This window comes from Lutra lutra, chromosome 6 (genome assembly GCF_902655055.1).
Source record: "Lutra lutra chromosome 6, mLutLut1.2, whole genome shotgun sequence".
NCBI lineage: Eukaryota > Metazoa > Chordata > Mammalia > Carnivora > Mustelidae > Lutra > Lutra lutra.
Window position 1 is genome coordinate 24,654,621 of NC_062283.1, and position 11,927 is coordinate 24,666,547.

The following is an 11,927-nucleotide window of genomic DNA, read 5'->3' on the forward strand; positions in this document are numbered from 1 at the left end:
GAAAAAAATAAAAATTCAGAACACTTTTCTTTTTTGGTTTACGTGTTTCAGATTTTAATTTAACTTTTCAGCACAGCTTTGCACTCTTGACTTTCTCACAGAAGCTACTGAATTGTTCTCTAGTTTTGTGAGAATTGATGGAGAGCTTGCCAGATTTGATCAAACTGCTTCAACTTAATTGCGATTGGTTTTCCATAAATGTTGATTTCTTTATCCTAGTAAATTGTAAAGCACTCTACAATCCCAGTTATTAAATCCTTGCTTTTTAAAAATAACTATGGACAGTATTTTTATTAGTCATTACTGTGATCTTTCTTACGTCCTTTCATTATAAACAAGTTCTCAGTGTTGAAAGAGATCTACTAATCTATTCAAACTATATTATCCGTACTAATAAAGCAATAGGATTTTCCTTTGTCCCCTTTACATGGTGATATTTGAAAAAAAAAAAAAGAAGCAGGGGAGAAGTTTCATGGATACAGAATTATTTCACACCTTTGGGTGCTATAAATTTTGGTGAAATTACATAGCTGGATTTTAAAAGGAGAAACGAACAGACAAAAACCCCACAGAAATAATTATTGCCTTTACTACTCAACCACAGTCCTTCTGTTTTAATAGTACAAGAAGAAAAATTGGTGAGTCCACATTTTACTCTAGTGGGTAAGCAATTCTTCATTGCTCACAGCTGTCAGTTATCATGGTGTGTGGTGTGTGAGTTGACTCAGCTGATGCGGTCATCACCTGTGAAGGAAGTATTGGAGCGGAGCCCACTTTGGTACTTGACAGTGACAGCAAGGATGTTGTTTGGACCAGACTTTGTTTTCTCTTATTCTGGAAACCCCTTTTGCGTCCTACACAAGAGGTCCCTACTTTGCTTCCCCCACCAAAAAAATAAATAAAACAAATAACCTTCAAGTTTGGAGTATATCATACACAGTATATCATCCTGGCACTCAACGGTGCTAGTCTCTCCTCTAAGAGGTGACACTGTAATCATGGCAGTCATTCACATCTTAGTAAGAAATAGCCTATCAGATCCTTGCCAGGGATCTGACTTTGCCTAGAACTCAGAAAGGGGTTGAAAGGAGGACGCTACGCGGAGCCCACATTCACCTCCCTTCTATAAGGCCAAGCCTCCAAGCCCCGAGTCCCAGGAAGTCCTCTGGGGGAAGGGCCAAGGCCCTGCCCTACTGCCTCCCGCCGCCTGCCTGGGCGACACTCCCCTTCCGCAGCTATAAGGGCCTCGGACCGTACGCTTCTTTACCCGGAGCCTGTCCGAACGCGGAGCCGGTAAGGCGGGGCCGGGGAGTCGTGGGGAGGTGGGCCGGGCGGAACAGGCCAGCCGGAACTCCATAGGCGCCGAGCCCCGGGTGCCTAGTGATCCCCGCAGCCCCTGCCCCTGCGCGCTGACTGCTCCCTGCGCAGCCCCTTGCCCTGAGCCCCGGACGCCGCAGCCCACGCCGTGCGCCCCGCCCCCGGGAGCCCGGATCCCCCAGCACCGCGCCGGGAGCGCTAGGCCCGCGAGGGCCGAGGTCAGTGCGTGGCGGCTGGAGTCCGTAGGACCCGGGATCGGAATGTTATTTTCCTGTTCTCCCTTCTCACCTGAGCTGTTTGTGGCAGTTTCCTGGCAGCGCGGCCCCGAGGAGCCTGCTTCTCCTTCCTGCCACAGGAGGAAGAGAAAGAAGGCCAGATCCGAGAGATGATTTATCAGTTAACAGTAATGTAGCTAATTCCTTACCCGCTAGGCAGCCGGCACAGCTGGTGGTCTTCCTGGCCTCTCTGTGGGGACATTAAGGCTCTGAGAGAAGTCAGTGACCTAAGGCCAGGTGCCCCTAACTGTTGCAAGAATGACAGAGAGGATAGCTGTCACCTTCTCCCTGTCCAGCGGCCCTGCCACACCCTGGGACCTGTGTTGTGTTTTTAAGCTCTCACATCCAACACTAAGCTATGAGACTTGCGATTCTTAACCTGTGGAAGCGTTAGACTAAATCTCAATAATGAGGACAATTGTATTTACTTCCGTGGAATTTGCTTTAGTGCAAGGTAGGTAGTAATGATTTTCTAGTAGACACATTATTGCAGGTAAATATGGACAGTGGATTCATTGCCCAGATGAATCAGAGACTTGAACCAAAGGTGCACAGCAATGTGTGTGCTCCTAAACTTAGTAGGCAAGGCTCCGTGTGGGCCCCTCCTCAACCTGTCTGTGAGGTCAGAGCCCTTTAGGGTTCCCTAGACCTGGGTCCCTGCTAAATCCCTTGGTGAAATTACATAGCTGGTCCCTGCAGGGGTCATCCCCAGTCCCACATGCGTGCATGTGGTAAGTATCTTGCCCTCCTAAAAATAAAGTGAGAAAGGGAAAGTACAAGTTGCAGGGCCTTTCAGGGCATTCCAGGGTGGTTGACAGCCTTCGAGGAGGAGCTGGGGAGGTGCGGATTGCCTCATTTGCTGCAGTGGCCGGTGGGCAGCTCGGGCCCTCTGTTCTGTGTTGCAGCCTTCACCATGGAGCAGCTGAGCACAGCCAACACCCATTTCGCCGTGGACCTGTTCCGCGCTTTGAATAAGGACAATCCTACTGGGAATATCTTCATCTCTCCCTTCAGCATTTCATCAGCACTGGCCATGATCTTTCTGGGGACTCGAGGCAATACTGCAGCACAGGTGTCCAAGGTCAGCAGAACCGAACAAAAACAGCCCGCTCTCCCTTGAGTCTCCTTGCTCATGTCAAGTCTGTACTGAGAGGTTGTGCCTTTGAGCTCTTACAGTGTGTGTGTATGTGTTTGAGATTTTATTTATGGATTTGAGACAGAGAGTGTGAAGGGTGGGGGGAGGGCAGAGGGAGAAGCAGACTTCTGCTGAGCAGGGAGCCTGAGGAGGGGCTCTATCCCAGAGCTGCGGGATCATGACCTGAGCCAAAGGCGGATGCTTAACCGACTGAGCCACTCAGGCACCCCTCTTTTTTTTTTTTTATTTTAATTGAAGATTTTTGTTTCTTTATTTGACAGAGATCACAAATAGGCAGAGAGGCAGACGGGGGGTGGAGGTGGGGTGAGATGGCGGGGAGGGGAGGGAAGCAGGCTCTCTGCTAAGCAGACAGCCTGATGTGGGGCTCAATCCCAGGACCTGAGCTGAAGTCAGAGGCTTAACCCACTGAGCCACCCAGGTGCCCCATCAGGCATCCCTCTTAACGGTGTGTTTCTAAAACTGTATTTCTGTGTTCAACCATATACTGTGAGGTCAGAATTTCAGAAGAAGCCCCAAGAACAATCCATTTGTATGCAGGCTTTCCTTCATGATCAAGTCTTTACAGGGCACCTGCTCTGTGCCAGGCCCTGTTTTTTATGTGGCTGAGGGCAGGGCAGTGAGGAAGGCTGATGAAAGCCCTGTGGTGTGCCTCTGGCATGACAGCTTTCCTGTAAGCCAGAACATCTCTTCCCGGACGAGGATTTTCCATTCTCTGCTTTGCATGTGATGAGCCTGTTTATATAATGTTACTTTTGAGCATAATGACACATAGGAAATGCTCCACAGTGGAGAAGTTGGCAGTGGTGTCCTTTTGAGGGGACAAAGCAAGTGTGTGATTCCGTGTTGCCTCCGCCTTGCCCTGGGCCTGGCACCAAGTGTGGCTCTGTGGGCTGTGACACAGTGTGCCTTTGTGAGTGGGAGGGCCCCGCAGGGAGGGAGTGACTGGGGGTGGGGGGGGACCAAGCCCTTGAGGGTGTGGCAGGTCCCTCTCTCACTCCCAGGAGGAGAAGCAGATGCCCAGCCTTCCTCCTGTCCTTTGTGGGGGTGGAGGCCACTTCCGTGCTGGGTATTCTTTCATTCCAAGAGGGGAACCCTGGCTTCCCTTGGAATCTAGGGGAAAGGAGTGCCAAGAGGGAAGGGCTTTCTGACGTACCAGTCATAAAGTACAGGGCAGCCGACACTAGGAAAGGTCTAGCCCTGGATTCAAGTTTATGGTCTGTTCCAGCTGCAAAGCCTCTATGACTGTACTTTATGGAGAACCAATCCTCTACATCAGTGCAGATATGAAAGCATTTAAAAATTTTCAAAGCTCCTCTTTTTTTCTTACCCTCTGGTAGTAATTTTTAGTGACTCCCTACAGGTTAATACCAGCTTCTGTTTTTAAAAAATTTTACTTATGGGGCGCCTGGGTGGCTCAGTGGGTTAAGCCGCTGCCTTCGGCTCAGGTCATGATCCCAGGGTCCTGGGATCGAACCCCGCATTGGGCTCTCTGCTCAGCAGGGAGCCTGCTTCCCTCTCTCTCTCTCTCTCTCTCTGCCTGCCTCTCTACTTGTGATCTCTCTCTGTCAAATAAATAAATACAGTCTTAAAAATTTTTTTTTTACTTATTTGAGAGAGAGTAAGTGAGAGACACAGAGCAGGAGCAGGAGGAGAAGCAGGAGGAGAGGGGAAGCAGACTGCCCGCTGAGCAGGGAGTGTGGCCTGGGGCTTGATCCCCGGACTCCAGGATCAGAACCCGAGGCCAAGGGCAGACATTTAATGGACTGAGCCACTCTGGGGCTCCCTGTCAGCTCCTATTTTGAGGCTTTCTTTATGCCTTCAGTGAAGAATAGTTTCAAGGTCCTCCTCATCCCTATTTCCCCTGAAGCAGATCGATCGCAGCAACTATGGAAACATTCCGTATCTTGGTGAGTAAGTGGACTTTGTACACTGTAGAGGTTTGTTCCTTGTGTCTTAAAAGCAAAGAACCAGCCCAGCCCTCATAAAATCATAAATGATTTGTAACTGATACATGAGGAACTAAACTTTTGCTGAATATTAAGTTTAAAGAAGTTATTTTTAAGTAAGTGAATTACTGATGCTAATAGTATAATAAAAAAAAAATATTCCCCCTCTGCCTATAGTAACTTTGAGTTCCTGCCTGGGTCATGTTTCTTATTTTTTCTGTTTATTTCTGAGAACGTTCAGTGAAATTATATTAGATACAAGATAAGCACATGATTTATTTATGATTTTCTTTGGGACAAAAAGCAGACTTGTATAAATACTTAGTTTATTAACCACTCATACTGTAGAACTAGAATTATAACAAAAAGTAGTATAAAGTAGTTTATTTTTTAAATTTTTATTCTTTTAAAGATTTTATTTATTTATTTGACAGACAGAGATCACAAGTAGGCAGAGAGGCAGGCAGAGAGAGAGGAAGGGACGCAAGCTCCCTGCTGAACAGAGAGCCTGATGCAGGGCTCGATCCCAGGACCTTGGGATCATGACCTGAGCCGAAGGCAGAGGTTTTAACCCACTGAGCCACCCAGGCGCCCCATAAAAGTAGTTTCTGATGTAATTATTGTATCTCACAAAGCTGTACATTTTGGATTCTCTATTATTTGTTCACCTATGAGAAATTAATAAAATATTGGGCTGCAGATCATGAAAAATCAGTAAAACAAAAAAACACATTAATTTAGTTTGGTGGAAGCAAATGCCAAGGAATCACCTTGTAATTTCAAAATAAGAATGTTATAGAAGGAACGTTTTCTTTATTTTAGACTCTTCATTTTGATACGGTTGAAGAGATTCATTCAAAATTTCAGAGTCTGAATGCTGATATCAACAAATGTGGAGCTTCCTATATCCTGAAACTTGCTAATAGGTTATATGGAGAGAGGACATACAATTTCCTCCCTGTAAGTACTTTGCACTTCCTGTTCAAAAACTCAGACAACGCAGATTTTTTTCTAGCATAACCAAGCCATAGAAATGTTTTAATTTTTATAAAAACTCAGAAAAATGATACAGAATGAAAACATATGACAGACAGCACTCCCATTAATTGACATGGCCTCATTTTATAGTCTTCACAGTGAAAAAGATCAATCCTGGCTGTTTTGCTAAAGCAAGAGTTAATACCATAATTCTTTTCCAAGGACAATCAGTATTTGCTTATTTATGAAAATGTCAGCCAAATGTTGGAAAAGAATTGGTAAATTTTACACAACACCAAAACTACTGAACAATACATTAAAAAATGGTTAAGTTGGAAAATTTAGTGTTCTGTGGGGTTTTTTTTTAACCATAATAAAAAAAGTATAAAGTTAGAATTTTGTTGTTGTTGTTTTATAATGCAATTTGTACCTTTAGGACCATTTCTGCTTTAAAGGATTTTAGGAAACTATCTCTATATGTAGTAGGAGTTATTCATGACATTACCTTTTTTTTTTTAAACAGGAGTTCCTAGCTTCAACTCAGAAAATGTATGGTGCTGAATTGGCCAGTGTGGATTTTCAGCAAGCCTCTGAAGATTCGAGGAAGGTGATTAATGAGTGGGTCAAAGGGCAGACAGAAGGTAAGAGAGAGGGCAGAATGTAATCATTACACTCGTTCTCCTCCTCCTTCCAGCTTCCCCACCTGCATGTGATTGCCTCTGCCTTTTTCCTGTTCCCTCATCCTGACCCTGGGAATCCTGGGGTTCATCCTGGGCATGAACTCTGTACCACCCGGTTGGACAGTGTTCACACGTAGAAAATTCTTCACAGAGGAAATGTCAGCATGATTTAACTGAAGTAGCTAAATAGGTTTTCCCTCGTAAGTTCCCAAAAGTCCGTTTTAAAATGAAAACTCAGCTTGAATGTAGAATAAAACGAAAAAAAAATTCGAGGGAAATCTAGCCTGGCCCAGATTATTTCATATACACATGGAAAGAAATACGCTAATACTTGTGAAGGAATATTCACGAACCACTGTGGTCATAAATAATATTTGTCCACTTCTCGTCTAAGAAATCAGGGATCGGAGGGTACCTGCATGGCTCAGTGGGTTAAAGCCTCTGCCTTCGGCTCAGGTCATGATCCCAGGGTGCTGGGATCAAGCCCTGCATTGGGCTCTCTGCTCAGTAGGGAACCTGCTTTGTCCTCTCTCTCTGCCTACTTGTGATCTCTGTCTGTCAAATAAATAAATTAAAAAAAAAATCTTTAAAAAAAAAAGAAATCAGGGATGGTAGCTGGGACTGTCGAGCACAGCTGTCTCTGACCTAGTCATGGGAGGAGTCAGGGCACCTGCAGAACACCTGTCTTCCATACAATGAGTTGTTCAGGGTAGCGCTGTCTGTGGTCTAGGGTGTATCCAGTGTTTCAGTGGAGTAACTGTTCTTTTTGGATATGTACTAAAAGCTTTTTTCTTTTTCTTTTTTTTCCTTCTTTCTTTCTTTTCTTTTTTTTTTTTTTTTTTTTTTTTTTTTGGTGAGATTTGGCTCCTACTTAGAGGGTTTGAAAAAGTGATTTACTAATGCCCAAAAATACTTTCGTTCAGGACATTTTTTTTTTCCTGGAAAAGAATGGTCATTCTCAAAATAAAGCTCATTGTTTACCATGCACTCCAGAAAAGGAGCAATGTGCTGTTTTAGCTCATTAGGCCTTTACTTGGATTATTTAAATGAGAAACATGCTGATAGGGCTTTCCTAACTTCATATCATGCAAAAGAAAAATTAAGTACAGAATTTGCTTTTGGATTGCATTTCAGTGCTAATCAAATGTTAGTTCCAGTTTGGAATTCTGATAGATGGATTTATTTTTAAAAAGCTAACTTTATCTTTTTAGGGAAGATTCCAGAACTGTTGGAAGCAGGTACAGTTGACAGCATGACTAAACTCGTGCTGGTGAACGCCATCTATTTCAAAGGCAGCTGGGAGGATGAGTTCCGGAAGGAAGACACTGCGGATACCCCATTCCGACTGAATAAGGTAAGAGAGAGGTAACTGCCTAAACTTACTCTTGGCTCGAAGAGAATGGGGATAAAAATGTGAGTGAGTCGTTCGTTTGTTTGTTTTCAACTCTTCAGAAAGACAAAAAAACCGTGAAAATGATGTATCAGAAGAAGAAACTCCCATTTGGCTACATCCAGGACCTTAAGTGCCGTGTGCTGGAACTACCTTACCGGGGCAAAGAGCTCAGCATGATTATCCTGTTGCCTGATGACATTGAGGATGGGTCCACGGGTCTCAAGAAGGTAACAGCTCCCAGCTTCACGCTTCTTGTCTCTTCTGGTTGTATCCACCTGCCTTGTGTGGTAGTGGCCAGTGCTTGGTGTGTGCTTATGGATGGTTCTTTCCTTTCCAGTGCTTTGTCATTCTATTGTCAAGTGGCTCATGGACGTTACTACTCCAAAGCCCAAAGTTTACATTTTCAGCTACTATCAGGGAACAGCTCTGTTATATTATCTCCAGTCCCTGGAAAGAAATGACATCTTCCAAATGGAATCTGTCTGGGGACAAGACACGGAGGAGACTAATTAGCAACTGATATAATGGGTCCGTTCATTTCAATAATGTTTTACTAGCTTGCTTATGTAAAATTGTTCTCACTTCTTCTTTTTGCCCATTCTCATTCCAGCTTGAGGAACAGTTGACTCTGGAAAAACTGCATGAGTGGACCAAAGCTGAGAATCTGGATTGGGTTGAAGTCAACGTCCACTTGCCCAAGTTCAAACTGGAGGAGAGCTATGACCTCAACTCCCACCTAGCCCACCTGGGTATAGAGGATCTCTTTAGTCGCAAGGCTGATCTGTCTGGCATGTCAGGAACCAGGGATCTTTTCATATCAAAAGTTGTCCACAAGTCCTTTGTGGAGGTGAATGAAGAGGGCACAGAGGCGGCAGCCGCTACAGCAGGCATTGCCACCTTTGCCATGTTGGTGCACGAGGAGAACTTTGTTGCTGACCATCCATTCATTTTCTTCATTCGGCACAATCCCTCATCTCACATCCTGTTCTTGGGCAGACTTTCTTCCCCTTAGAGACTGGAAATACGAGGTCAAGCTTAGAGCTTTGTTAGCTGCACTTTTAATGGTGTCAAGTTTCACACATCTTTGCCAATACCACTACCATCCCTAAGCAGATCTTTAATTTCACTTGTAAGTTCAGCTCTTTCCTGTTTACATACTCCCGTGAACTTTGGCACAGATATCTATTTTCCTATTTTTTTTTATATTGACAAAGTCCAGTGATTGCTTTTGAATGCAAGTAAAAAAAAAAATCAAGAAATGAGATGTGTTAGATTCTTGACAACATAGTAGTGTATGAAGTTGCTATGCTCTCCTGATAGCCAAAGGAAACATGGTAATTCTGTAATTTATTTTACGCACAGAATTTTGAAAGCCCATATCGAGAGATGCATATTGTAGAAAGGAGGCTTAAAAATGGATATTCGGTGGAAATATAGGGCCTCAATTAAGGGCCTGGTTTATAAAGATAAAATTGCCTTGGCCAATATTTCTGATCCCTTATTCTACAAGATTAGTGTTTTTGGTGGTTGTTCTTATTCTTTCAAACTGTTAAAGAGCCACCAGGCTATCCAGATGATAGCCTGCCTTCCCCTTTTCATTCTTCTTTATCCTATGTGATGTGGCATTGGTGTGGGATTACATGGAGTCAAAAAGTAGGTGTCTTATCATAAAAGATGCTAAGAAATGACAGAAAGAATAATATAGTGGGAAAGACTATTAAGCAAAGAGGGGGTGCCAACATCTCACTTGTTAACTGTTTTCTTGCATGTTTTCTGATGAAGGTTCTTGACTTCAGTCATGTGATACTGGTATTTGTGGCAATGGGATGGCTTTATGAAGGCTGTGGGGGGAAGTAGGGGGCGGACTCTGATTGATATACATGTACTGCTTGGAATGAGGCTTGAAATGCTGCATTTTCTTGTTCCCACAAAACTAGTTGGCTGGTTAATAAATGTTCCTAAGATTCTATAAGCCAGACTCATCTCAGTCCCCTTCTTGTTCTCTTGAATCTTAGACAAGCCAAGAGTAAAACAGGGAGTTCTTGGTCTGAAGGAACTGATGTCCATGATGACAGTCCTCAGAATAAAAAAAACATTTTGGCAAATCTGTTGTTGGAAAGCTTTCCTTCCTTGTTTTCTTCTTCTGGAAGGAAATAAGGTAAAAACTCTAAAGTCCTTTGAAATATCTGACCAAAAAGTACTTGAAGAAGAATAACCTCCGTGACTGGCTGCGCGTGGTGGCCAACAGCAAGGAGAGCTAAGAGCTACGCTACTTCCAGATCAACCAGGACGACGAGGAGGAGGAGGACGAGGATTAGAAGTCCTGTGTCTGGGATATTTTGTATAATCTTTAAATAAAATCTAGGAATCACAAAAAACAAAACAAAACAAAACAAAACAAAAAACTCTAAAGTCCTTACATTGTCTGGGAAGAGAATAGAACAGAAGCACAATTACAATTACATTCTATTTTGATAAGTCAGGGGTGCACGTTGTATAGTCTAAGGTAACCACTAGAAGAAGAGTGAAAGGGTTTATAACTGTGAAAAAAACCAAAGAGAAAAAGGGAATAACAAAAAATGAACTATCCAAAAAGAAGAAAGATGAGAGAAAAGCACATAGAGCAGGCATGAGAAATACCAAGAAGGTATATTAAACACCAAATATCTAGGTAACTACTTAACATGCAAATTGGCTAACTGTGCCAGTTAAAAGACAAAGATTTTTAGGCTAAATTGCAAAAAATACTATCTGGTGTTTATAGGAAATATGTCTATAACATAAAAATAGAGTTTAAAAGAATGGAGAAGATATATGGTACAAATACCATAGAAATAGATATAAGCTACAGATATTTTTGGTGGAACATGTTAAGTGGTTCTAGTATTTATACAATAATGTAAATGACCAAGGATATCCAAGACAGTCTTGGAAGAAGAACCAGGTGACAGGACATACCTAATTAAATTGAGACATCCTCTAACTAATATCAGTGTCCTCTTTTACTCTGAAAATTGAGTCAGTTTGGATATTAAGTCATATGGTCATCATAGCTATAACAAACGTGGCACATCAAAGTTGAGAGTGAAGGAAGAAATTTTTCAATCAATTGTTCTGGGATATTTGGGAATGCGTATAGAAAGTAATTCAAGTTGATTCCTGTCTTGAACCTAAACAAATATTCATACCAGCTGGACTTAAACTCTGAGAGCAAAACAATAAAACTTTTAGAAGGTCATATACAAATGTATGCTCATGAACTTGTGATTTCTTTTTTTTTTTTTTAAGATTTTATTTATTTATTTGACAGACAGAGATCACAAGCAGGCAGAGAGGCAGGCAGAGAGAGAGGAGGAAGCAAGCTCCCCGCTGAGCAGAGAGCCCAATGCGGGGTTCGATCCCAGGACCCTGAGATCATGACCTGAGCCAAAGGCAGAGGCTTTAACCCACTGAGCCACCCAGGTGCCCTGAACTTGTGATTTCTTAACAACATACACACACACACACACACACACACACACACACACACACACACACACAATTTTTTGTTAAATGTATTTCTAGGCATTTGGACATTTTTTATGATAAATTGGGCCAAGTGAAAATTAAGAACTTCAGTCCTGTATCACACACTATTGAGAGTGAAAAGACAAACCTCAGATTAGTTGATGGAGGCCAGTACCCCAAGGAGAGAACATCTTCGTAGTGGTCTGAGAGAATGTTCCCAAAGGCAGGTTTCCAAGTCTGGAGCCTTTCCCTCTTTATCTCCCAGGCTAGAACTCAAAAATTATGATTAGGGTAGCCAGATTTTGTGAAGGTACAGCTTTGGAGAACAGGCTTCCAAATATCTTCAGAGTTTTTATAGGTCAGAAACGCTGTATTGATTACCCGAAGAAACTGGAAGCCCATCTCCAGGAGTGAAAGAAGGGGAATCTGGTTGGGTACTACTAAATCAAGAGGGCTTTTAACATCATCCAAAGTCAAATTGCTGAGGCGATTTCTACATTGGTGTTTTTCCTTAAACAGATTACTGCCATGTTTTTGCTATTCTTGAGTCTTCCTCACTCAGAAATAAATTATAAGATCATAACCTAGAACTGTCATGTGCCCATAACTTCTCCCAGTTTGGGTCAGGGAGAGACTCACTCAAACTTCATGAAGAATGACACGGGGCAGCCTCAT

General features: G+C 43.0%; 1 protein-coding gene across 3 annotated transcripts; it reads left to right on the forward strand.

Moving 5' to 3' along the window:
• Window positions 1-1,133: 1,133 nt before the first annotated feature.
• On the forward strand, window positions 1,134-10,123 carry SERPINB1 (serpin family B member 1). Of its 3 annotated transcripts, none has more exons than XM_047734744.1 (7): window positions 1,134-1,293; window positions 2,498-2,673; window positions 5,517-5,654; window positions 6,196-6,313; window positions 7,564-7,706; window positions 7,805-7,972; window positions 8,356-10,123. In XM_047734744.1, the coding sequence occupies exons 2-7, from the start codon at window positions 2,506-2,508 to the stop codon at window positions 8,755-8,757; spliced, it is 1,137 nt and encodes a 378-aa protein (XP_047590700.1). In that variant the 5' UTR covers window positions 1,134-1,293; window positions 2,498-2,505; the 3' UTR covers window positions 8,758-10,123. The 3 variants fall into 3 exon arrangements, with proteins under 3 accessions (XP_047590700.1, XP_047590703.1, XP_047590701.1); XM_047734747.1 differs by lacking the exon at window positions 1,134-1,293 and adding an exon at window positions 1,337-1,535; XM_047734745.1 differs by lacking the exon at window positions 1,134-1,293 and adding an exon at window positions 1,542-1,720.
• Window positions 10,124-11,927: the final 1,804 nt, after the last annotated feature.